At 35.8% G+C, this 27,688-nt stretch overlaps 1 protein-coding gene across 16 annotated transcripts in view; it reads left to right on the top strand.

Moving 5' to 3' along the window:
• Nucleotides 1-25,998, top strand: part of PHF20L1 (PHD finger protein 20 like 1) — a 73,215-nt gene extending 47,217 nt beyond the window's left edge. For 10 of the 16 annotated variants that reach the window (XM_017875154.1, XM_017875152.1, XM_017875148.1 and 7 more), the window contains 9 exons: nt 1,266-1,322; nt 2,528-2,635; nt 9,435-9,599; nt 13,787-13,968; nt 14,940-15,039; nt 16,614-16,809; nt 19,736-20,096; nt 21,361-21,526; nt 22,975-25,998. In XM_017875154.1, coding sequence (XP_017730643.1) covers nt 1,266-1,322; nt 2,528-2,635; nt 9,435-9,599; nt 13,787-13,968; nt 14,940-15,039; nt 16,614-16,809; nt 19,736-20,096; nt 21,361-21,526; nt 22,975-23,117 — 1,478 coding nt within the window. In that variant the 3' untranslated portion in view covers nt 23,118-25,998. The remainder of the gene's footprint in view (nt 1-1,265; nt 1,323-2,527; nt 2,636-9,434; nt 9,600-13,786; nt 13,969-14,939; nt 15,040-16,613; nt 16,810-19,735; nt 20,097-21,360; nt 21,527-22,974) is intronic. The other 6 variants (XM_017875156.1, XM_017875150.1, XM_017875144.1 and 3 more) reach the window with 3 other exon arrangements.
• Nucleotides 25,999-27,688: the final 1,690 nt, after the last annotated feature.

The following is a 27,688-nucleotide window of genomic DNA, read 5'->3' as shown; positions in this document are numbered from 1 at the left end:
CTTATTTAGGTTTAAACTTGCTAGAGCCTTATTGGCACTTGATTTGAGTGGTATTTTATATTTTTGTTATGTTTAAATGATAGAAAATATTTGAAGTAAGATGAACAGTATCAGCTTTTTTGATACTGTTGTAGAATGATCTTAAAAAATTAAACTGGTAAATGGTGACATTAAAGCATAATTTATAGACTAAAATTGTATTTTAAATGTACTGTAGTATTTTTCTTAGATTAACACTAGTCACAAATAGATATTAGCATTGGGAATGGTTGAATATGAATTGATTAAATGTACCTGTGTCAGCTGCACAGTAATTAAAAGGGCAATATTGGTTTAAAAATGAATTTTAGACTATTAATACCTATGTTTTATTGGAATATTTATTGAGATTGAATATTTTAATGTATAAGTATGTCTTTGTATTTTACATTTATATATAGAACAAAAGTGGTTTGCAGAACAGTTTTATTTTGACTATTATCATTACCTAACAGAGCATTCATGATGTAGTTGAAAGGTACAAGTTTGTTTTAGGCACAAGAGCTTAAATATTAGTTTTAAAAATGTATACAGATTGTTGAAAACCAGTATACTTTAATATGGAGTTTAATATTACATTTTGATAATCCAGATAGCATTCATATCATAACTGTCACAGAAGTAGAAATGATGCCTGGAACTATTACTCAGAGGAATTTCAGTATCTTTTGGATTGCCAAAGGCTATGGTGCTAGAGTAGACCTTTACTGATGGCCTAGTACAGTTAACTTTTTCTTTATGGTTAGACTCATATTTATGCTATTTCTGGAAATAGTGTAGTCTCAAATTATTACCCTACCACAAAAGAGAAAGTGAAAAAAATTACATATTTACCCATCTTTGGACTAGACATCTTACATATTTTGACTCACATAATCCTTATAACTGCATGAGGTATATAGACTTATTCCTGTTTGACAGATAAGGAAACGGAAGCACAGAGGCATTAAATGGTATTCTCAAGGCTGCAGAGCTAGTAAGTGGTGGAACCAGAAGTTGAACCTAAGTAGTTTGAATAACAAAAATCACATTTAATTTATTGTTTTGGTTGTTTTTTAAGGTAAGAAATCTCACTGCTTTGTTACCAGTTCAGGCAGTAAAACATGTAGACCGTTAAGAGAAAAAGAGTCTTACATAGAGAATTTTATGAGCAATTGTAATGTAAAATATTGTTCCATACTTTTAAGTTTTCTGATTAAACTTACATATTTTCCCCTAACCCACAGGAATATCGAAAACTGAAAAAAAAGTGAAATTGGAAGAAAAAAGCTCAACAGCATTTGGTATGAACAGAAAGTAATCTTTAAGCAAAAGACTATAAAGCTTGACAGAGAGGGAGGACATAGTCTGCCCCTTACTCTTTACCAGTTAATGCTTCCTTAGGTGTAAGTGATCATCTGTTTTAGTTCTTACTAGTGTTAGTCAGCTCCCGATACGTGACTTATTAAACACATACCTTGTTTTATATGTAACTTTTTTATCAAGAGAGTCTCTTGCTTTCTCTGAAGGAACTTTGGTGTTTATGATCTCCCTAGTCAAAATTATGGCTATTCAAAAATAGACCTTGATTTAATATTGTTGAGACTTTAGAGAATGGATAGATTAAAATAGTAATTTTTTCACACTTTCTTCTTCATTATACTTTATAAAAATGTTATTGAGTTTTCTGCTATATTTTCTATTTTCTGTGCTGTAATGACTGAACGTCACAAAATAATGGATGATAGTCTTAAATATTCTGTAGATTAGTTAACTGGAGCTTGAATCACTGAAAGTTGGTCAAATATGTTTGATAAATTATAGGCTTAAACCATTGTGAGTTGGAGCAATAGCTAGTAGGATATGTGTGATGATTTAATTTGAAATGTAGGATATAGCTCTAATATTTATTTTTTTAAGTACATATGATTAGGGAAAAGAATGCTTTACAATTTTGGAAAAATTAGTTTAATGAAATACATTTTTTTTCCTCATGTTCTTAGCCTTCATTGTTAAACACACAGAGAATGTAAATAAAGACTGGAGGAGTTGTTTATAAATTGGTTTAATTATTTTTTAAAGCTTATCCAAAGCAAAAGTCCATCAGTTTTTTTTTTTTTTTTAATCTCCTAATTTATTCTCTCATTAAATTATATGTGGAAATGCTGAGTCTCTTCATTCAGGTCCTTTGTAAATTATGGAGTTTAACTAGTTACCACATCAGAAAATTGAGAATATTACTCATTGAAAGGTTTTAACTACTGTCTGTGTTAACTTTAAGGTATCAGGAGTTGGGATTTCTCAGCACTGCTAATGAAGATCCCCCTTATAGTCCAATAAGCTTATCAGGACTTCCAGAGTCATGACATGAACAGTTTAATTGAACCCATCCACTCTGGGCAGGTGACTGGAATAGCTGATTAAAACATAAATGCTGCTTTTAGGTTAACCACAAAGGAACAACTCAGGATCAGTCTTGATTGCTGAAGTATTCACTTTTATCTTTTAGGTAAGAGAAAAGAAAAGGATAAGGAAAGAAGAGAAAAGAGAGACAAAGATCACTACAAACCAAAACAGAAGAAGAAGAAAAAAAAGAAAAAGAAATCTAAGCAGCATGGTAAGTACACTGAGATGGTTATTCCCATTTTTAAAAAATTCAGTTTCCTTTGATTCCCCTTTTCTTTTACAAAATGGAGTCATGACAAGATCCCCGTGTTGAGAACTGAAAAGTTCCTGTAGCTTTTCTTTGACATGAAATTTCAAAAATACACTACTCTGTTTCAGTCTGGCCTATACATTAATTATTGCAACTGATTAGACACTTTTCCTTCCAGCATTATAGTAGACTTGATGCCCTGACCAAGCACCCTTTAGCATGCTCAAGTAATTATTCTCAGTCTAGAATTGTAGAGTTCCTTAAATTAGCTTTCAAGAATGAGAGTGAAATAGATATTTTTAGAAGAATTTGAGAAACCAACAGAATTTGATATCAGCAAAGGCCATGTGAAGATGGAGCAGAAATCAGAGGGATGCAGCCCCAAGCCAAGGAGTCAGAGGAACCAGAAGTTGCAAGAGGCAAGGAAAGGTTTGGCCCAGGGGCTTCCAGAGGGAGCACTTCCCTGTCAAGCCCTGATTTTGGACTTCCAGCCTTCAGAAGTTTGAGAAAATAAATTTCTGTTGTTTTAAGCCATTAAATTTATGGTACTTTCTTATGGCACCCCTAGGAACGAACACAACTCTAAATGTGTTTTAAATGATTTAAACAACTTTGCTATCAAAATCAGGAGAGAATAATATGGGAAAGCACAGCCACAAACTCTTCTTATGGATATAGATCCAAAATCGGTAAATAAATGTTATGAAATTAAATCTAACAATGTGTTAAAAGGATATGACCACAGAGGATTGATATGCAAAATTGTATCAGAAAATTAGATGAAACTCAGTTGTTAAAACGTAGTGAAGTCTGTTTCGTACACGCTGTATTGGCACAACTGACCAAGTAGATAATAACAGATGTTGCTAAGGAAAGGAAGGCAACTACACAACTACTGTGGGAAGCAGATGGGGACCAGGGAGTAAGGTGATGATGTATGTTCCATGTGGCCTAAAAAACCCCTGAGGAAACTCACACAGTGCATCAAACATGAGAGTGTTCACAGCAGCACTGGGAGCAGCCCAGCTCTCCATCAAAAGTCATGCATTCCTTCAGTGGAGTAAATAAATGAATTACAGCTACAGAATCTCAGGAACAAAATGGTAAGCTAAAAACCAAGTAACTGAAGAAAACATAATGTTTCACTTATGTAAAGATAAAAAAGTTATAAAACTATATTTTTAAGAGATTCAACTGTATATGGGAAAAGCAGAAAGAAAAACCAGAGAATGATGAACAAAATTCAGGATAGTGGTTGCCTCTAAGGTGGGGAAGGGGCGTTATCAATTCAAACTGGAAAATGATGCAAAGGGACCTTCAAAAATGATGATACTCCTTTAAACTGTGTGATTAGTACCTAAGTGTTTTGTGCTATTGATATTCTTTGTGTCATACCCATTTTTTGTATTTATGAGACATTTAATAAAACCATTTTTAAAGAATACAAATCCAACTGGGCAGTTTTGTGGTTGGTAATCATTGTTAGTAAATTCTTCAGATTTTAACTCTCTCCATAGTCCAAAAAACATTTAATTTTCCCACAGAATGTGAAGTTTTCACATTCTCAAATTCTAAAGCTGCCAGAGTAAATTTGAAGGTATGGGATCAAAATGGGGTCATAAGCTTGAAACTGCTTTCCAGAGAGTCTTGAACATTTCCGGACACTTCTATGTGTGCCTTGCTCCTCACTCCTTTCCCTTCTGCCCACCCCTCCATCACCTCTTCATGTATAACTGTGGAATTCAAACTAGAAGTGATGTAGAGGTAGGAAACTCCAGAGTTTAGTAAACAAAAACTATTCACTGTGAACTCATTTGATGACTGAATACCCTCCTGTGAGCAGTATATCACAATACAGAAATGAGAAGCTCAGGCTGCAAATAAAACTTCCAGATGAGCTCCCCCCTGACCAAAGGCTCTGAGGGGATTGCCTAGCTTAGGGGTTCCAATGGAGACCTGCATTGTCAGTGCAGGAATGGCCAGCTATTTCAAGTCATCTTATGGCACAGCAGTAAACGGTGGTCTGTCCTAATATTTAGTAGCAGACACAGAATCTTATATACAAAATACCTGTGAAAGTGGAGAAAAAGATAACAGGGGCTGATACAAAACACAATAAGAAGGGGCCCACACTTGGCAGCACAATGAGGGCTAGAGCTTAGGAGAAGGCAGGAAATTGTAACCTGAGAGAAGGAAGAGCAATTAGGATGAATAGAAGAAAAATGACCAAAAAAACTTGCACCTTAGAATTGTGACCAGCCCTTAACTATGGTAACCCTATACAAAGAGCATTAAAACATACTTTAAATGGTATATATTTTATTTTTTAATGAAAAGAAAACCTTATATATTTGTTTATATTTTAAAATGAGGCTTACAGATGAAAATCTTAACTTTGTAAATAGAGTCCTGGTAAGATGCACAGAAACATTGCTATTTATAAACAGCAGGTGTTGAGTTTGGTCATCACTGTCATCTTTGTAATTAATTATTGCATTAGAGGAGAATTTATTCTGAGCTATTTACTTTATCTTAGAAATGGCACTTTTCCCCAGATGGTTAAATTAGAAGAGTGGTCTTTAAGCAGGAAATACAGGATATTAAGTAACTTTGAAATTTTAAAGACATCTTAATGTTAAAGAATTGACATTATTACTGTATGAGGCTTCTAGTATGTTTTTTAGTCTATAGTTAGCACCATGAGGGAGTTTCAAAATTATTTCTTTTATTTGCCACTCAACATTATTTTATATATCCTGCTGGTACCTTATGTACCCCAAACTAAGCATTTTATAAATATTAGTACTTCATGTAATCCTCATATTAACCCTTTACAGTAGGATCTGTTATGTTCATTTTACCAACAGTTAGAGAGAGTGAGAAAGAGAGCTCTCCAGCTCTCATAGCTAGCAAGTGGTGAAAAGCAGATTCATTTCGAATCCAAGCAGTCTGACTTACAAGTCTGAATTTTTAACTTTAACCACCATGCTATGTTATTAATACCTGAAATACTGTTTATCAGACTGGGTATTCTTCTCTTCAACAAGTTTTTACTTGTTGTTGGCATAGTAAGTTCTTGTCCATATCTGTTATTTTAATGCAGTTATGCTAAATAATAATTTAGATTAGTTGTTTTATTATTTTATGAGGTAGTAGGTTAAGATATGTTTTGATTAACAATTGGTTTACAAGACATAATACTAATATTGTGTTTAATTCGTGTGTATGAGAAGTCACCATGTTGGAATTTAAGAGTGACATCTTTGCCAGTTTTTAGCTTTCTACTTTGAGCAAATCACTTCATCTGTCTTTCATCTGTCTGTAAATATAAGGATACTGAAGGCATACAGAGATTGAAAAGAAATAGAGTTAGAAGTGAAAAGAGACTTGAAAGCATTGCATAGTGAAAAAGATTCCTTCAAGGAGTTTGTTAAGTCATTGAAGTATATTGTAAGAGAGATAAGCGTACATAAATCTCTACGAGGAAAGTCTGGTATTTGCGGCAAGAGTGGTCCAAGATAAACATTTAAGCTAGAAAAGATGACACATCAAGGAAGGGGCTGCATGTAGGAGACTACTTCTGATCTAAGCCTTGAAGCATAACAGACTTTTACTCATAATAGCCAGAGGGAATTGGAGTGGGGAATACAGACAGGGTGTGGAATGCCAAGTTTTCTTCATATGTTAATGAAACCTATTAAATATCAGCCATGTTTTATTTTAGCACAAAATGGAGATTTCTTTCATTATTTTTACAGTCAGATTCTGTTTCTACTTTAACTTTTGCTGAAAGGGCAACATAGAATGGAGCTGATAAGAAGGCAGCCTTGAAAGTTTAGTATAGGGATTCAAATCCTGCCCATAACACTATAGCTAAATGACCTTTGGCAGGTTATTTAAATTCTCTATATCCCAATTTCTTTTCTTCTAAAATAAATGGTAATTGTTGTTTTACTGCATAGATGTATTATTCAAATTAAATAAAGTAATCATTGTAAAGTACTTGATAAAGTACCTAGCATTTAATAAATGCCCTTTCCATGTCTGGGCCTAAGTAGTATGGTGTTGGGCAAACTGTGGTTATGGTGAGGCCACCTGAGTCGGAATGGTGTAGTGCTGCCCAAAGACTGCTATAATCTGACAGCATCAGCATTATCTGGGAGTGTTTCACTCCCAGTGTACTGGAGATGAGACCCAGGAATCTGGGTTTTAACAAGCTTGCCAGCTTGTATACACTTTAAATGTTCAAATATACCGGTATCATTTGTTTGTTAAGAGTGCAGCTTCCATAGTCAGGCTGCCTGGGTTTGAATGTTGGCTTTGCCATTGGTAGTTGTGTATTCTTGGGCAATTTACTTAATCTGTCCTGCCTCAGTTCTTTACTAGCAGTCCTACTTCCCTCATTAGATGCTTGTGAGGATTAAAAGAGTTAATACACATAAAGAACTGAAAATTGTGTTTGGCACATGGAGAGCCCTCAATCAGTGTTGGTTATTCTGTGGTATTTATGATGACAAGTGTAAGTTTCCCATTGCTGCTGTCGCAAATTACTGCACATCAGTGGTTTAAAAAAATACGTATTCATTATCTTAAGATTCTGGAGGTCAGAAGTCCAAAATGGATCTCTCTGGGTTAAAACCAAGGTATCAGCAGGGCTCCATTTTTCTCTGGAGGCTCTCAGGGACAGTCTGTTTTCTTGCCTCTTCTAGCTTCCAGAGGCTTCTGCATTTCTTGGCCCTTGTCCTGCTCCCATCTTCAAAGTCAGCAATGGTCCAGTCTTTCTCATAGTGTTTCACTCTCACATTGTCTCTTCTGCCTCCATCTTTTCACTTTTAAGGACACTTGCCATTACATTGGGCCCACCCTATAATCCAAGGTTCCCTCCCTGTTGTAAGGTCAGCAGATTAGCAACCTTAATTCCACTTTTCCACATAGCTTAGCCCATTTAAAGGTTCTAGAGTTTAGGACATAGACGTTTTTGGCAGACTATTCTGCCTCCCACAACTGCCAACTTCAAATGGACCAGTACTTATAAGCTCATTTTTCCACTCTCTGTCTTTCCTTTTTACCACTCGTTTCCACCTCTCATTTCCACCTCTCATGTATTCCCTAACCTGCCTCACTTGACATCATTTTCCTCACAGAGTTGAGGAGACAGACATCATCAGGTGGGAACTTGCTCGTACTCTGTCCGCCACATCTGTGTGCTTACATGAAAATATTCATCTTCTTTGTCTCTATTAGTGGAGGGAATGTCTGCTTTTCTCTTCTTATTCTGGCATTTCTCACCACTGCCATTCCCCTTTTCCACATCTTAAGGTTCATGTAGATGATGTGTAAGATTTCCCATCTTACAGAGCCCTCCTCTAAATTTCTGTTTCTTCTCTGGTTTCTCCACCTCACATTTCCTCTTCAGCCCCATCTCAGACTCACTTTCGTTGCCTAGTTGCTCAAGCAAAAACCTGGGAATCAATCATGATAATGCCATCTTAGCTCTTGGCCACTAGTCTATAATAGCACTCCATCTTCCTTGAAAACTTCTCCTTAGTTGCCATCACCTAAGTACCGAGCCACCAGCATTTCTTGTCTGGACTACTGCTATAGCCTCTGAACCGTCCCCCACTTCTATGTGTGCCTTCCTGCACTCCATTCTCCATTCCACAGCTAGAGTGATCCTCCAGAAATGGAACTGTCACATCTTGCTCCTCCACACAAGCGTTGAATGACTTTTTATTGCATTAAGGTAAAACTTTTTTTAAAAAGCTAGTCTGGCTCCTGTCACTCTAGCTTTGTTTCCCCCTTATTCACTATGTTCCAGCCAGTCTTACAGCTTGCCCAATGTGGCATGCACTCTTCAGCTTCAGAGCCTTCCCACATGCCCGGAATCACACCCCCACCTCCTTTTTTCCTTTCCTCACTATACGCTCAACTCTCCAGTAGGCTGCATGTGGCCTTTCCCCTTGCAAACATCTGTGGGACTCATTCCAAAACTGAGAAAAACAGAATTTTTACAGAGTTCTTCCAGGACTAGTTAATTACCTTCAGAGATTTTTTACTTGAAAAATGTATTGATCAGATTATCACTATATAATTGGTGTGCCAGGCATCAGGAGACCCTCTTTACGAATTGTGAGGACGAAAAAGGTTAATTTCCATCTTGCATATCTTTTTTCTCTTCAACTGTTATTAGGTTGGTGCAAAAGTACCTCAGTTACTTTTGCACCAACCGAATAAGTTCTGGGATGCATGTGCAGGATGTGCGGGTTTGTTTTACAGGTAAACATGTGCCATGGTAGTTTGCTGCACAGATCAAGCCATCACCTGGGTGTTAAGCCCAGCATACATTAGCTATTCTTGCTGATTCTCTCCCCAACTTCCCACAGGCCCAGTGTGTGTTGTTCTTCCCCATGTGTCCATGTGTTGTCATCTTGCGTATTTTACTGCAGACATAGTTGTGATTATAATGGAAAGAAAATGTAGAAATAATCCTTTTTCACCTCTGTACTACTTCACAAAAGTTTACCGGTACCGGTTAGAATGTGGTGCCCCCACTAAGCATATATTGTCTGGGGTGTATTTGTTTCCCAATTGTTCTTGCTAAACCCAGTTCATCAGATACATACGTAGCTTTTCATGGATGAGAAGTGAAAGTAGTAGCATGATTATTTGATGTATCCTGAAACATGACTTTCATTATTTTTATAGTGACCTTAATTATCTGACACTTTATTAATATTTCTTTCTGTATCTTATGTTGCAGACTATTCAGACTATGAAGACAGTTCCCTCGAATTTTTGGAAAGGTGCTCTTCTCCACTAACTCGATCTTCTGGGAGTTCTCTGGCTCCACGAAGCATGTTTACGGAGAAAACTACAACCTATCAGTACCCAAGGGCAATTCTGTCCGTTGATCTTAGTGGTGAAAGTATGTGTAACCATGTGATGATTAAAACAAGACTTACAATTCCTAAATGTGTAATGAGAATCAAACATACTCTGTTAAGGGGACATGATTTAAAAAGTTGTTAGCTAAACTAATACGAAAGTCTTGATGGGAGAAATTTGAGCTACTTTTTACTTTATATAAAGTTAAATTGGCTTTATACTTATTGGTGGAAAAGAGAGTCATAAGGAAAATATTACTAGTGTATATACTTCTGTAGGTTTTTGTACATGTATTTTTATGTTCTTTATCAACTTACAGAGTAGGTATTATTCACATTTGATATATAAACAAGCTGAAACTTACAGGGTAACTTTTCGGCTTAGGTAGTGTTAGAATTAAGACTCTAACCAAGGTCTGTCTTAACTCCATAGATAATGCTTTTTTTAAATAAATATTTATGGTAATCTTAAAAGTATACTTTGAATTCCTGGTCAGATGCATCTGTAACCAAAGTCCTGGGATGTAGTCAGACAAGTGATTTAAATACAGGCAGGAACTAAGTGCCGTTAGGTAGTCAGAAGGCCACGTCAGCAGTGAAGGGAGCACTGGAGTTCAAATCTGTTAGACTTTCCTGCAGGTCCAGTCCTGACAGTGGAAAATGTTGAAGATTCTTACCTTGCTTCCAATATTGTAAGCAATAGGAAGAGAGATCCCAGCTCTAGACGTTGAGGGCTGTGGCTTAAGAGTAGAGCTCTAATAGTGACCAGAGTCAGAGTGAGGAATAAGGGACAGGGCCTTCAGCCTAAGTACAACTTAGGATCCTTATGAGTGTGCTCACTTCCTCCCTTTTTCTTTCTTCTGACTGCCCTTGATGGTGGATACTAGGTTAAATGTTTTCTTTTGCAGCGTTTGCTTCCAGGTCTAAGTCCTCCGTGGCTCATTATGGAGAAGGCATTTTCTTTCCTTTATAGCACATGACACTTGTGAGATTTTAGTTTTAAAAGCTTGAGGTATGGGAGGGGATTAAAAAGAAGTTACCACCACTCTTTTCCAGCAAATACAAGTCTGTTTTTTCCCATGGTTAAGTGGTTCTTCAACCCAGATGGACCTTATAGTCATTGCTGTGGTGCTTTTAAACTATATTGATGGTGGATCCTACCATGAGGCACAAATGAATGAGATTTCTGGAAGGATCCTGGCAAGATACAACTTCTAGGTGATTCTGTGGAGAAGCAGAGGTTGATAATCACATTAAGAACACCTTTACTGTGAATCATCAAGATCTGAAGATTATCTTTTGCTATAGAGAGATGGAGAATAGGGGTTATATCTAGGCTAGCTGTGGTGCTGAAACAAGAACCCTTGAAAGAGCGTGAAAAGAGCCATAGATGTGTACTCTCTCTTCTTCTTAATCTCTGCCCTGCCCTTATGATCAAGTACGGAATCAGGAGAAAGAAAAGGAATGTTAGTAAGGTCTTAGGTCAGAAGTTCTCAAATATTAGCATGTGTCAGAACTGCCCAGAGAAGGTGTTAAAACACCTTTTCTGGGCCTCACCCTCAGAATTTCTGATTTCCAACAAGTTCCCAGGTGGTGATAATGTTGTTGATCGGGGAACCATACTTGCAAAATGCTGTCTCAGGAAATAGCAATGACAGTTTAAGGGGTACTTATTGGAAGGCAACAGCTGTTCTTGTGGCTCCTCAATTGGAGCCATGGTCTAGGTGGCTATTTAAGTGTAAGGGGGAACTTTTATTTGCTTCTTATATAACTTTGAGCTCTATCATCCATTTTACTCAACTTCCAAAACTCAGCTAAGCATATGTTTAGTGCTTGGGAGTTATTCAAACTAGATTTTCTGGAGAATATGATAAATTTGCTTGCTAACACCATAAAACCTGGTAATCTTTGCCATGCAAGTGTATGTGAGATACAGTAATTCCTTTTAATAGTATAATTTCAAATTAATTTTTATTTTATTTATTTATTTTATATAGTTTTTTTTTTTTTGAGGCAGGGTCTTGCTCTGTTGCCTAGGCTGAAATACTGTGGTGTGATCATAGTTCATTGCAGCCTCAAACTCCTTGGCTCAAGCAATCCTCTGGCCTCAGCCTCCTGAGTAGCTAGGACTACCAGCACAGGTCATCATGCCTAGCAAATTATTTTTGCTTTTGTAGAAGTGAGGTCTTGCTTTGTTGTCCAGGCTGGTCTCAGACTCCTAACTTAAAATGATCATCTCACCACGGCCTCCCAAAGTGCTGGGACTGCAGGTGTGAGCCACTGTGCCTGGCCCATTTAATACTGTTTATATGCTATGACAGTGTTTGAAACGGTTTTATCCACATTCTAATGAACTTGTACTTGAGAAAGCCCAAAAGAAAATTTGGATTAAAGCCAGCAACATTATGGATGGGTGAAAGTTTCCTCCTTAGGTTCTTTTAAAACAAGTTACACTGTTCATATTAGATTTTCCATATCTAGTTGATTTACTAGCTCCATGAATATTTTCAGATATTTCTCTATTATCTATTTCTGCTGACCTTCCTTCCATATGTCCCTGTGACTTCAAAGAGAAGAAAACTGTCTTTTTCTATAAAACATTAATCAATAACAAAACATTCAAAAACATTGAAACAAGAAAAAAGTAAACAAGATTAGAAGCTGATAGAGGAAACACTAAGTCACATGAATATGTAAAGTATAAATAGCATGAATTTTTAAAGTTCGAATCTGTTCAACTTCAGTCCGATCTGATTAAGTCTGAAAAGAAGATGTTCTCTCTCTGACTCTCTCCTTAGTTCTTCTACAAACATTCTGGAGTGGCTATATTATATATCAGGCCTCATTCTAATCACTGGGGATGTAGAATTCAACAATGCAAAGTTCTTCCTGTTATGGATCCTGATATTCTAGTAAGAGGAGACAGATGATAAGCAGGTGAAGGGATAACTCAGAATGTGGCTTGGGGGGTAGGATGTGAGGTAGGAAGGTGCTCTGCTGATTAGCCTCTGTCAGGAGCTCACACAGCATTATGTGATGTTCTGTGTCTCATGATGACTCAGTTTTCCTAACATTTCTTCATCCACACTACTGAAAAATTTTAGTGTTCCATCATTTATTTTCCTTTGTTATAAATAAAGATTCCCCCGTGTCTGTCTCAATTTCCATTTCCTCAGTAACCTGAGCAAAATGGTAGGCTTTGGCATTGACAGTATTATACACACACGCCTAAAACCTGGCATGTAAAGTGAGTTGTGTGTAGTAGTCATCCATATAGTGTAGTTTCTAGAATATACTTAATTTAAAAGAATATTTTTACCAAAACAAAATTAATACATTTTAAAAATCCCTTGGGGAACTCAAGGTTCTGGTTTTAAGAAATACTGGTAAAGTGATTAAGAACACAGGCTTGAGAATCAGTCATTCCTGGTATTCAATTGGTTTTCCTGCTCAATGGCTGCGTTTCCCAAGCAAGTTATATATCCTATGTTTAAAGTGCTTAGTACAGCACTGTGTGCTTACTAAGTGCTATAGTAGTTGATGCTACTGATACTGTCAATAATGGTATTGTTGATTTTAGACCCTAGGCAAGCTCCTTTACCTCTCTGAAGTTGTGTATAGTACGAATAATAAAACCCGTCCCCTTTACAATCCAGGGTTTTTTTTTTTTTTTTTTTTTTTTTTTTTTTTTTTTTTAGTGATTTTCAGAAAGCACTTTATTAATCAAAAAAATAAGAAAAAAAATAGAATGAAGAATCAGTGGTGTGCTAGAGCCAACTTGTGCTGGGTAATGGGGGCTTACTACACATACCTGTCCCCAGATCCATGGACAGTGGTGTCACACTGATAGTATGAAATCACAAGGGGACAACCCACGGTTTTTATGAGGGTCAGAAGGGATAATGTTTGTGAAAGTATATGGAAACTATGCAAATTTAAATTATTGACATCAGCCTTAGCCATAAATTCTGTAAGCATGAAGTCTAAAAGATACTTTGAGTTACTTATAATAGTGTATACTGTAAGATGTAAAGCAGTCATATACCTAAGCTTCAAAAATCTTTTCTTTTCATGTCCCGAGACAAGTACAGTACAGTATTCTCATTTGTTTGCCCCGCCTTTTAAAATGTTTAATAGCTTATGATCACTTCTCATAGCTCCTTTCTTTATGAAAAATAACATGAAGATAGAAAAGTTGCACTGAGTATACTTTTTATATATATTCTAGACTTATCAGATGTAGACTTCCTAGACGATTCTTCAACGGAGAGCTTGCTTCTGAGTGGGGATGAATACAATCAGGACTTTGATTCAACCAATTTTGAGGAATCTCAGGATGAGGATGATGCTCTTAATGAAATTGTGCGATGTATTTGTGAGATGGATGAGGAGAATGGCTTCATGATCCAGGTAATTGGTTAACCTCTCTTCCCTATATATAAAATAATGAGTTAGTTGTTTCAGGTGCTCAGCAAATGCATCACGGTGTTTTATTTCTTTACTAACCGTACTGCTGAAGAGTTTTCTAACTTATGATTATGTGGAAAATATCCATAGTAATGATTAGGAGATTTCCTCATTAAGTAAAGTAGACAATGTTCTTATTTTAGCAGCTCTCTTTGTTTTCTAGGGTACGTAGTTCAGTGCCTTCAGGCTGAAACTCTTTAGAATGATTAGGGTGGTAAGCCCTAATGGGGCTTACACAAATGGGCAGGCTACATCAACCTTTCTCTTTCTCATCTGCATTCATGTAATTATTATAATAATTAACAATTTAGAGTCATCCTTCACTTGTCAGTGAGTAAAAGATAAAAATTTCCAGTATTCTTAAAAAAGGAAAAATTTTGTTGCAGGAGTTAACAACTTCTTGTAGGAGAGATATATTTAAGATAAAAGGAAAGCATAACCCAAATTTTGTGATGCCAGAAGATTTGGAGATGTTAATTGAGAGCATGAAGAAAGAGTAATTTTTTTTTTCCTCCCATTTTCAGTGGTTTTCTGGAGGGAATTGCAAATTTATAGCTTCACAACACAAGCAGTACTTTAAGAGATCATTACTATAGACACTGGTACAAACTTGCTTTTATTTTCCTCTAATTTCCACATTTTAATAAACTATTTTAAGAGTATTATGATGTAATTGCCTAAATATCAGTGGGAATTAAATTAGAGAAATTATGACTTTTTTATGATTTAAAAAATCATATGCTTGATCAATCAATATGCTTGATCAAAGCATATTCTAATAGGTGCAACAAAAGAAAGTTCTTGAAGTAGTTGACCATTTCAAAGATAAAATTCATCTTAAGTCATGACTTGATTTTGTTATGTGAGAATCTAGTGAGAATCGGATGACCGTAATACTCCTCTGTTTTCTGCAGTGTGAAGAGTGCTTGTGCTGGCAACACAGCGTGTGCATGGGGCTGCTGGAGGAGAGCATTCCAGAGCAGTACATCTGCTATATCTGCCGGGACCCACCGGGTAAGGCTTTCTGCGCCGTGCTGATTGCCAGGATGCCTCCATGTCTCCTCCAGGATTCCAGAGTGTATCAGCTGTGTTCACCACCACTGTAGCAAGTTCTCACGTGATGTCATTGATAGGTTGTTGGAAACTATGGCTCCAAATGAAACAGCATGCTATATGCCATAGGAACTTAACTTGTATGTATCAATTAGCTTATAGTACAATTCATTTCATTATTCAGTGTGTCAGTTTCCAAGAACCTCTATTGATTACACTTAGTGAGGACTCACTGTACTTCTTGGTCAAGTAGACTGAACTTCCATATTAAAATTTTAAAATATTTTTTCACTGTTACACTTTTATTTTCCACATTGATTACTTAGACAAATACATTAGCATATATTTATCAACACAATTACTATCTTACTGGAAGAGAAGAGGTGTAACTTCTTCCTGGAGAAGAATTAGCCTCTGTCTGTTCCTCTGAATCCATTTCTAGCTAGGCTTACTTGTGGCAATCGGAATAGATCTGCATTCTGAACTTGCACACTACTGACCTGGCAGTTCTGCATGTTCTACTCATCGTAGAGCAAGTGAGGTCTTAGAACACTACCTGGGATGCCTTTATTGTACTGATGAGGCTGACTGAGATGAAATCTGTGCCTTTTGACTCTCAATCCACCATGCTATCTACTTGGTGCCTTCTATGCTAGAGGATCTTCAGATAGCATATTCTGTGTGTTAAATTTAACTTCAACCTCCAGGCAGGAAATAACTAGGTTTTCTCAAATAATAGGCATGTAGTGAATTGGTCCCGTGACTATTGGGAAAAAAGAAAAAAGTCAAAATAAGTCACAAAAAAGTCACAGTAAGAAGCAAGAGAATTAATTATTCACAACCATATGAATGTAGATATTTATTCATTCACCAACATTTATAGTGTTCTTTATTCATTGTGTTTATTCAATAACAAATGTAGACATTTGTTACTTATTCAGAAGCATTTATTGGATGGCTTCTATTTGCCACTGTGGTGAGATGATTGATTTAAACCATGCCTTCAACCAGCTAATAGTATAGTATGGGACACAGGCACATAAACACCTCATTGTAATAGGATCTAATTTGTATTAGCATGGAGGATGTGGAATTTCATAGGATTCTGTGAAATCACACACATGGGGGAAGGGTTCCGATTCACTCAACTAGAACTCTGTGGTTCATCCAATTCAAAACAAAGGTTAGTGAAAGAAATAACCCCTGTCTAGTTTTTATCCAGCCGTGTGAGCCTTTTTAAAGGATAAATGATGAATACAGAAAATTGAAAGCAGTGCACTCAGGGTTCCCTTTGCAAGTGTCATCTGCCACTGACCATGTCCTTAATGGTGTTTCTTCTCCTGGATGGGCAGGACCGCTAAAGGTGTGAGGAGCTCTTCCTGCACCAGTTCCTCAGAACGCTGTCTTACTCTTTTTGAATCTGCTCCTAGTGCTAGAGCTTGCCTTGCTTAATGAGCAACGTTAGTAGGGTAGCAGTTGAAGAAAAATCCGAATAAGTACAATCCTTTGTGATTTAATGTCAACTTCATCTGCAGGTCAGAGGTGGAGTGCAAAATATCGCTATGATAAGGAGTGGTTGAATAATGGGAGAATGTGCGGGTTATCATTTTTCAAAGAAAATTATTCTCATCTCAATGCCAAAAAAATAGTTTCTACGCATCACCTGCTTGCTGATGTCTATGGTGTTACAGAAGTGCTACACGGGCTACAGCTGAAGATTGGAATACTAAAGTAAGTGAAGGGTGGCAAAGGGAGAGTCACACTTCCGTGGACGTTTTAATTCAAACCAACACTGTCGGCCTTTTGATGGTCCAGAGTAACAGTTTGGAGGAGAGAACAGGTGTTTGAATAAAGTTTCATTTTTAAAAATAAGGAAAGATTAACAACCTTTTGGATGCGTTGGTGCTTCCTGCCTGTTCTCCTAGAATGCGTAAGTGTGGTTAAAGGTATATATAGCATCTAGTATTTCAACACATTTTAGCTCCTGTCCCACTGTTTTGTATGCTTACCATATGTGCAAAATTAAGTGCAGTTGCTGTGGTGAACCCTATACATTGTGTCCTCCTTCAGGAATGCTATCAAGATGAAATAGATTCTAAGCAGGGTATTTTTTTTTTTTTATAAAGATTGATTTAAAGGGGATGAAGGGAGCCTAAAAACCGAATCCACTTCTCTGCTGTGCACCAAATATGTTAGTAATCCCGTACAATTTTCTCTTAAACAAGTCTGAGTCTCCCTAAAGAACGTATCAGAATATTCTTGAAGTCCTTATTTCCAGTCCTTCCTAATGCCTAACTGGAATTCTTCTGTAAAAGAACAAACAAACAAAAACCCACATTTTAAGTAAAAACAGGATGATTCACTGGTTCTTCACAAGATTTTCTTCATTTGGATGCACTTGCCTTGGCCAGAAACTTGCCCCGTCCTCTCCTTCCCTTCTCATCCTTGTGTCTTTCACATCCTATCCATTGCAATTTGTGAACATTGTTCAGTCCATTCCTCTCTCCCTTCTCAACGATACTGTCTCAGCCAGGCTGTTACATTTCACATGAACGATTGCCATGCTTGTCCATTCTCTGTGGCTCCAGCCTTGTACTGTATCAGCTCTTTCTTTGTACTGCTGCCAGTGTAAGCTTAGGAAAAGATAATTATCAGCTTGTCTTTCTTCAACTTAATGTACTAGAGCATCTTCCTGTTGCCCAATGAACGGAGTCCTTCCATGACACATACTTTGTCTACCATTTTGTTGCCACATATTCCCTGTGCTTTTTCCCCCAAATGTCCCAGCTATCCCAAACCATAATCCCCAAATGAAGCAAGCTTTTCCATTGCTCTAGGCCTTTACTCACACCCAGGATAAGCTTCTACCACTAGTGCCCCTAGCAGATGCCTTTCATAATTACCTGTCCAACTAGAGCTGACCATGTTCTTCTTGGCAAACTCCACGCATACTGGTGTCAGGTACTTTGGTATACTTAATTTTTTAATGCCCATCTCCCCTTACTAAGTCGTGGGATCCTTTAAAATAGGGCTTGTGTCCTATTTATCATTTTGTCTCCAATTGATACTGTAGGGTATGCACCCAGTAACTATTTGTTGAATAAAATTTGCTTCTTTTTTATCATAAGCCTGAATATGAATTTGTTTTTTAAAAGGCCATGTAAATGCTAAGACTTAAGGGAGGGAATAATTTATTAGGTCTTTTTTTAAAACCTGATTTCCTTCTTGGTATCAGTATGAGTTTCTCTGCATTCATAATTTTGCCAAGGATTTTAACTGGACCCTTTCTGTTTCATGCACTTATAGGCCCTCTTTATGTTAATATTTTAAATCATAATATCTGTTATTATATATGATTTATTGAAAGTCCTACATGTCATGTGCTTTCATGTGATATTTCATTTAATCCTTATAATAAGCGACCTCATTTCATTGTTGGGTAGTGAAAGACAGAGATTTTATAACTTGTGCAGGCTTCTTTATGGCACAGCAGAATTCAGCCCCATGGACTATTGGACTACAGTGCCAGCTTTTCTTCTACTATGCCTTTTACTGATTGAGTGTTTTAGTATTTTCTGAATGTTAAATTACTAGGGATTCAAATGATAAAATTTATTATTTCAGAAACAATACTTGAGTATTATTGGAAGAAAACTAATTTAACTCAGTATGTATCAAATTTGGAAATTATTAATATGCAAACATTATTGAGCCTTTTGAAAGGTTTGTATATCCTGAATGTCCTTTCACTTCAGCTCTGATGATTGGATTCGTGTTTTACTTACTGCAGAATTAACTGTACAATATCATGCTTACATGTTCAGTGAGGACAAGATAAATGGACACTATCAAAGATTGTTGATGGGGTTGTAATTAGTATAATCCCTTTTGAGGTCACTTGGGTAGTACCTATCAAAATAAATGTGCATGTTATCCAGCAATTTCATATCTAGAAATTTATCCGACTGAAATATTCTGACTTGTGCACAAAGATACACACAGGTACACAAACATATAACAGTAGGGAATTGGTTGACTCAACTGGTACATTTGTAACTGTTCAACCCTAGAGTAAAAGTAAGGGCAATCTATCTGTATGACATGATATGGCAAGATACCCATAGCTTGTTACGTACAAAAAGGCAGATTATATGTGTCCTGGTTGTGTCAAAAGAAGATGTGTGTACTTATCCATTTAAGAACTGATTTTAGGTATACAGAAAAAGTCTGGAAGATTGTATCTCAGTTATTTATGTTTGCCATGGGAGAAGAAATTTTACTTTCTGTGCATTTATATTTAGGATTTTGCCATCAGGAATTATCACTTTTGACTGAATAAAAGTTTTAAAATATGCTTACATTAAAGTTTTCAAATTTTACAATGAAAATCAGTAGAAAAGAAATGCATGTATCAAATGATGATGTGAACTATCAACACAATTAAATTTGTTATTGCTTTTCTGAGTATTATTTCTTTAATTGAGAAATTAAAATTTTGGATGAAATCCTGGAGGGAGTTAACTTAAAGAATACCTTTGCTTTTGTCTTGAGTCCTAGATCTCCTCCTAACCTAGTTCTGAGATAGATTATTGTATTCGCCTTAATAGATTTTTTTTTTTTTCTCTCTGAACTGCTGTTTTTCCAACTTTGTTTTAAGGAATAAACGTCATCCTGACCTTCATCTCTGGGCTTGTTCTGGGAAGCGAAAAGACCAAGATCAAATAATAGCTGGGGTAGAGAAAAAAGTAGCACAAGACACAGTTAATCGAGAAGAAAAGAAATATGTACAGAACCATAAAGAACCACCTCGTTTGCCCCTAAAAATGGAAGGAACTTATATAACAAGTGAGCACAGCTATCAAAAGCCACAGAGTTTTGGTCAGGACTGTAAATCTCTCGCAGACCCTGGGAGCTCAGATGATGATGATGTTAGTAGTTTGGAAGAAGAACAAGAATTCCACATGAGAAATAAAACCCATTTACAGTACTCAGCAAAAGAACATGGAATGCCTGAAAAGGTAAAATGGGTTCATTGTTTTTTTTGCTTGGAAACTATGGTAGAATAACAAAGGAAAATTTTATAAAATAAGACATACTGAATTCCCAGATTTTACTTGTATTTCCAAGTTCCCCAGTACCTTGTTAAAGTAAGGTTTTTTGTTTTCTCTACAGGAAAACACTGGCCATTTGAACATTTGATTATTTCCTAATTCAGAATTGTAATAATTCAATAAACTGTTACTCTAACAAAAGTTTCAATTGTATAAATACATTTAGATGCTTCTAAAAAATGAACCACATTGTATTCAAAATGAAAATGTCTGTGTGTAAGACTGTGAAAGTACATATGGGTATAATGATTTGTCATCCTCTTTATGTGAGTTGGATAAAAGGTGGCACTCTAATTGTCTTTTTAAAAATTTTTAGCATATTTGTCAATGCATCCCACTATTCAGTAAGCTGAATTCTGACAGATCTATGTGCATTGGACATCTATAAACTTATTTCCTGTTCACTGGGATTATCTTAGAAATGTACCTTTATTTTTTACTGATTTTCAATTAATGAGGCCACTTTAAAATTAGTTTTTTTTATTTTATTTTTCTGCATTCCTCAACAAGTAATTACTGTAAATAAGTACTTAACTGAATTGGAACGTTTGTATTTCATACCATAAAGTTTGTGGTAAGTTATTTTGTTTAATTACTATTAAATGAGTTATCTCTGGCAAATCTAAATGCACATTGTGTGTCCGTGTGTGTGCGTGTATGTGAAGCAGTTTGTACTTTTGAAACTTGTAAAAGGTTTTTGCCTTTCCCTCCCCTCATTGATTTACTGTACGATAAGAGTAAAGTCCAGTCTATAGTTAATTAGATTTTATACTGGTCTTTGGAAACACTCTTGATTTCTTTTCATCATTGCTTTCCCCTCGTATGTCCACTTACATCACCAGTTGAGATTAATTGAGGAAGAGGCCAGTCTAAATTAGTCAGGAATTCTAATTACAGAATAGAATTAGTGACTTCTTTTATTTAGCGCATTTTATTGAAGCCTTCTTGCCTGTGTAGCACCGTGCGAGGCATGGTGGAGGGAGGTGGTGGGTGCGTCTGCTCTTAAGAACCCCCACCTGGAATTTGGTTATGTAGCAGTACTTCTTTAAAGATACCCCAGGAGTCAGATTGGATCTCACTGTTACCAGTGATGAGGTGTTTCATGTATCCTTACCTCAATGACTGCATTTCATCCCGTTCTTTGTGTTTATTTTCCAATGGTCCTTTGGAGAAGAATCCAGCTGAAGGGAATACAGTATTTGTTTATAATGATAAAAAGGGCACTGAAGACCCAGGAGACTCACATCTTCAGTGGCAGCTCAATCTCCTTACACACATAGAAAATGTGCAGAATGAAGTTACCAGCAGGATGGACCTAATCGAAAAAGAAGTCGATGGTAATTTAAGAAAAAACTAAAATACAGTTACTATAGTGTATTTATTGTTACTATGAAGAAGTTACTTAAAATTCTTAAATGATCGGATGAAAACTACAGATACTCTCCATACTGATGGGACTTTATTACTCCCTTTGTATTGTATTTAACACACTTAGGATCTTTTACGCTTAAAACAATATGACTGGGTATGATCTTAGGTTGGTTTTATTTTTTAAGATGTGTATTTATTAAATATTGTCTATCTGCCAGGCTCCAGATAGATCACTTATGGAATAAATTTATTAGTTTCGTTGAAGTAAATTTTCTTTGGAAGTCAACATAAGGAATTTAAGCATGTTTGAAATGTGAAAACATTTTGAAAATTTTTTACTTTGGTTAGCACTTGTTAAAGTAACAAAAACTTCTACAAAGTTAAGTAGGTAAACCTTAAGTGGTTTTCTTTTATATTTTAAAATCATATCATCACACAGGAGGCCTGAAAAGTGGGCAGGAAAGATACTATCACTATTTTATAGTTGCAAAACTAGAGTAACTTAGATTACTTGATTCTCAGTCCATGTTGTTCTTAATGCTTTCTGACTCCTGTTTCTTCCTAACATCTTAGACGATATTCTGCACCCCCACTCTACTTTTTAAAATTTGGCATAAGCACGTGATATCTCTCCTCTACACTAAGTTAGAGCTCCTACTCCTTTTTTTCCCCCTTGAGAAAAGAAGAGAGGAAATGGAAACCCATTTTAGAAGCCTCTTCCATGTGGGTATAAGCTAACTGTAGAGTTAATGTAATGTTTTGAGTCAATTTTTGAAGAAAAGAAAATGCATCTTGACACTATTTAATATTGTTAGCATAGATTTCCAAAGGAAACATTAATAAAAACTATAGAATATAATCAATTGCATTCTGCCTAGAATTTTAATATGCTTACGTGTCTTTTAAAAAGTAGTGTTAAAATAGTGGAACTGAAAAGAACACTGAGAAATTGCTACTTCCTTTTCTTTGTTAAAAAGAACTTCTGGATTAAAAAATATGTTTAGGTATGTTTTGTGTAGAGATGACGAGTCTAAATTAATAGAAAGCTTGAGCAGACATAGGAAACTGTTGTATCTTATTCCACAAGTGAGTAAAAGGAGACCTTCAAAATGAAGTTAGTGTGTGTATATGTTTATGTGTGTGTATGTATTTTTCCCCTTATATACAAACATATAATTCCTATAAAGGGGAAAATTATTTTAAATGACAGATAAAAATTGCCAAGAGCGACTAGAACTCTGTGGGGTGGGATGACAGGACACTAACCTCTTAGAAATGTCTTGAGTATGTTGGCCTTTTAAAGACAGAGAAGTGAATCCTTAACTCCATCACAGCTCCAACTTTCTAATTGTTTCATTTTCTGACTGTTCTTCCAGTTGCAGTTTAAATTTGTTTATTTTCTTCTCTCTTTTAGTTCTGGAAAGCTGGCTTGATTTCACAGGGGAGTTGGAGCCACCAGATCCTCTTACAAGATTGCCCCAACTTAAACGCCACATAAAGCAGCTCCTAATTGACATGGGCAAAGTACAGCAGATAGCAACTCTTTGCTCTGTATGACAACAGTGGACACTTAATGAAAGAATGTGGCTTTCTTCAGTCAAATCATTTTTATTATCCACATGACAGCTAAGTGGATAATTTAAAAGCTTAGTAATGTCTGGTCATTCACTGATTTGTGATGTCAATAGGATGGCACCTTGGAAAGAAAAATGAAGAACAACTTTATCAAGGAAGCTAGTATTTAAAAACAAATTCATGAGCAAGCTGCAAATGAGAATGTGTTATATGCCAAGGAACAATGAAGTAGAATATAATGTATACTAAGGGATTTCAAGTTGGCAGAATTTTTGAGTAGTTGCTTACATGAAGCTCAAGATACCTGTAGAAAGAAATATGGTATATTTATATAGTTTTTAATAGAAAGATCTACATTTATAAACCAGCACTTGGCCAAAAACAAAATTGTAAAGGAAATTTAAATTCTGGAGAATTCTACAGGGTTGCTCTAAGAACTGTCTTCTCAGCAGTTGATCCAGCTGCACGGAAATTTAGGGTATTTAAACTTGCAGGATCATGAGCTGTTTCTTGGGCGATGAATGTTCTTGATCAACAAACTGACAGTAGAAGTCTCACTTCTGGGGAAAACAGTTGTGGAATTCTTACTTCATTATGAATGTATTTAAAAAACAAACACCAAATAATTGGAATATATTGCAGGCATTAAGCTCATTAAAAACAAACTGGCTTGCAGAAGGGTCCGATGTGCCAAGTGATCATGATTCTGCTGGAAAGAGGATTTTAAATATTGTGGGAGTTCTCCCACCCTAAGTCTTACATAATGCCACCAGTCCATCCAAAAGCTATGTATCACCTATACTATATATATCATATATATAGTTGAATGGCAGTATTCAGGCTCAACGTACAGTTTGATCCTGAGTATGCTTGGTGTTTGCCTTCAGAAAAAAAAAAATTGTAAATAACCTCAGCTGGGATGAGGAGTGACAGAAGTATCAAAATAATTTGTGGCTGTGGATTTTTTTAACTGCTAGTAGTGGAATACTGGAAAAGCTTCATTTCTGAAGATGAATTTTATTTTTAAAAAATACATGCACACTCAAAACTTTTAGCTTTGATCACAAATGGACAAATTTCTGAAACCAAAGGCAACTAAGTTGCTGTGTATGCTCTTGCTGGATTTTGAGCCTAGGTCCTACTGTCTGCCAGTACTCATGTGAGTTGTATGCGCCCCCAGTGCTACATACGCAGGTATGCGTAAGTGTGTATGCTTGTTTTAAACAAACACTCAACGTACATGTGTACATAATCTACACATATTTATATCACATATCTAGTTTTATTACCATAGACTATACGAATTGGTGGTTAACATGAAATGTTACCTTTTAACAGACTGTTTTTAAAAATAAAAAATGTATGTATAGGTTTTGAAATTTTTTTAAAAGGGGAAAAAGACTGTTAAGAGGAGGCTATTTGATGACATATAACACTTGAATATTTTATGCCTCATTCTGTTTATCAGTTCTCGCAATCTGTATAAATGCATTTTAGAACTGATAGACAGTAAACTTGAATTTATCTTTGATAAGAATACATGCCACTGTACATTCAGATATTATTTAAATTTGCAAACACATTGTTCTATATGTAAGGGTACTGTATGTAAAACTCTTTATTAAAACTATTCCACATATCCTAAAATTTCAGCTTGCCTTTTTGCGGCCTTATATTTTGATGTAAAGATTAAAAGAATGTGCAAAACAGTCAGAAATTTTTTTGCCTTTTGAGATTCTCCAGCTTGACAAATGTGCCAAAGATCAACAGACGGAAAATATAGTCCTGTGTATTTACTTGTCATACTTTAACTTTGTGGAAGATCTTACTGATAAATGAAAAGCTTTAGCAGAGGTGGTTTTGTGGGGTAATTGCTTAAATTTGCATATCAAAGTAAAAAAATAGTGCCTGTAATCCATGTGTGGAGTAAATTTGCTAATGTCTGTGTTTTATGATTAATACTATTATTTTTCCTTTGCGTTCTGAAATAATGGCTCTAATATTTTCCCTGTCATGCCTTCATTCTAGACATTGAATTTATATCTTCTTTTTTTCAGATACGGAGCAAATAGCATCCTTAACCTATGAATAATGATGTTGCCTAGATTCTTGTCACACACACAGAAGACCCTTTGTACCTAGTAACATTCATCCTCTCGATTCCCGGTGAATACGGTTAAATTCATGCACATTTGTTCTTGTTTCTAAAAATGAGATCAATTTATTTGTTATCCAGCAAATTGAAAATTCCATTATTAGATTTATTAGATTACTGCAATTTTTGCTCTGCTTATATGTATATGAACTGGAAATCTGAATTTTTAAATTTAGATCTTTAAATCAAATATTTTTATGCATATTTTCATTTAATATAGAGTATATCAATCGATTGAAGTCTTTCACGACTAGTAGGCTGAGCCTTTTCTTCTTTAAGAGAGTGAATTAGTTTCTGAGACGTCAATCCATTGTGAAAAGTTTTAGATGAGATTATTTTCTGTCCTTTTAGTCTTTTTAAGTATCACTATATGTATTTAAATAGAAGCAATAAACTAGAGAGAGTGTTTCTTGAAATGACAATGTTTTATTTGCCACCCAGGCAGAACAGAATGAGCATTGGTAGAGAAGGCTCCTTCTTGGTATGTTACTGATGTACTTCCTCATACTTGTTTGTGGTTCTACTGACTTATTTCCAAACTTAAGAGTAATGTACTTCGAAAACAACTTGGTTATTCTTTAAATTTCAGGTAAAACCCCTTTTCCTAACACTCATTTCCACTGTCTTATTTCCTCTCAGATGTTCGTATTTCACATGTTCAAAATGAAGCATACTATTTCCCCTCCAATAAACGAAGTATCCTGCCAACTTCACTGTCTCCGTTAATAACGTTACCCTAAGAGTCCAGGCTTCAGACACTGAGTCCTCCCTCATATCCATATCATTAAAACGGATAATGTTGTCTTCTTCTCAATCCTACTGAAAGTCCAACATTTTTTATAAAATAATGTCATGAAGATATTACTACTGGCCTCTGAAACTGTAACTTTGCCTTTATTCTAATTCATCAAAATTGTCACTGCCAGACTGTTCCATGCATTGTACGTTACCTGCAGTATCTAATTTGTTCATAAAATAAGGTAAAATGATCATTTTCTAGACGAGGCTGAGGGATAGAGACATTTAGAAACTTATCCTGGATAAGACATAAGGGGGCGGGTTCAGGATTCAAATCCTGTGCTATTCAAGTTCATAGTCTCTTTCCAGCATATGTGCTTCCACTATTATTGTCATTTCAGTTTTCTGCTCTGGAATGTCTAGTGACTCCCTCTTTCAAACCATATCAGGTCTTTGTAATCTGGATCTTTTGCAATTTACATAATCCTCAAAGTTATTTAAATGTGGCCTCACTGTTAAATGGACTACACTTGTTTTCCTCTATTACCTTCATATTGTTTTCCTCTTCTGGAAAATTCTCAACTGTTTGTTGTCCCTCTGTAAACCCAGACAATCCTTCAAACTTCAGTTCTCTTCCTATAAGAAGTAATCCATTGCTGAAAGCCTTTCATGGTATCCTGCATTGTACCAAGCTATGGAGGAACTACATCAATGATTAATAATATAGTGGAACAGGCATGAACTTTGCAGTCTTGAACTCAAATTTTCATTCTGGCAATTTACTGGCAGTGTGATCTTTTGGAACTTTACTGTCCTTATCTGTAAAATGGGAATAATGCCCAACTTAGAGCCTTGTTTTGAGAATTAAGTAAAGCAAATAAAGTACCTAGAAGCTGTTACTAAATAAATAGAAATTTCATTAGACGTTAGGGTTGTCCATGTGCCAGCTATTAAGCTTAGAGGCTGGGGATGGATATGGGATTAATAAGATCACAGTCTATAGACTAATGGAAACATAAATATTTTTCAACAGGAGAGTACAAGGAGACAAAAAGATTTTTAGAGTTGTAGGTGGAGGGGTTTTTGGGAAATAGGTGATGCATGTTAATTAAACAGTGGTCTTCTCGTGTCTTTTGACTGCGAGTGGCCTCTCTAAAGAAATTTTGAAAAATTGCATTTCACTCCTGATACCTACTGTCTTTGGGTACTCCTGAAAGTAGAGCAAGAGATAAGACTTGATTGTACTTTATTCAGGAAATGATCCAAGGAAGTTGAAATGAGGGAGAAACAAAGGTGTGGGAGGGGAGGGAAAAAGCTAATATGAATGTGCATAATTGAAGACACTGCCATGAGCAGTGGGGCTTTGATTCTTCCACTTGAAGTTGTTTATAAATTTAAACTATTGCAAAGGATGATTTCCGATTTGCAAATATTGACATATTCAAATAAACGGGCCAGTTACATTATTTTTAAATGTATACAATAGAATCAGAATACAGTTTTGTTTCTTACCAACACCTGTTTTTAAAATACATGAGCAGTCTTCTTTAACATTTAGAGATTCTGCATGTTTATATTCTCCCTTCTGCCTTTCCATTTTACTTACCAGCAGAATATTATTTTCTATAATTATAGGTCTTTATCACCCTCTCATACTTTT

The sequence above is a fragment of the Rhinopithecus bieti genome, unplaced genomic scaffold (genome assembly GCF_001698545.2).
Source record: "Rhinopithecus bieti isolate Rb0 unplaced genomic scaffold, ASM169854v2 scaffold_7212, whole genome shotgun sequence".
Taxonomy (NCBI): domain Eukaryota; kingdom Metazoa; phylum Chordata; class Mammalia; order Primates; family Cercopithecidae; genus Rhinopithecus; species Rhinopithecus bieti.
The sequence above is the reverse complement of the archived record's forward strand: the minus strand, read 5'-3'. Positions and strand labels throughout refer to the sequence as shown.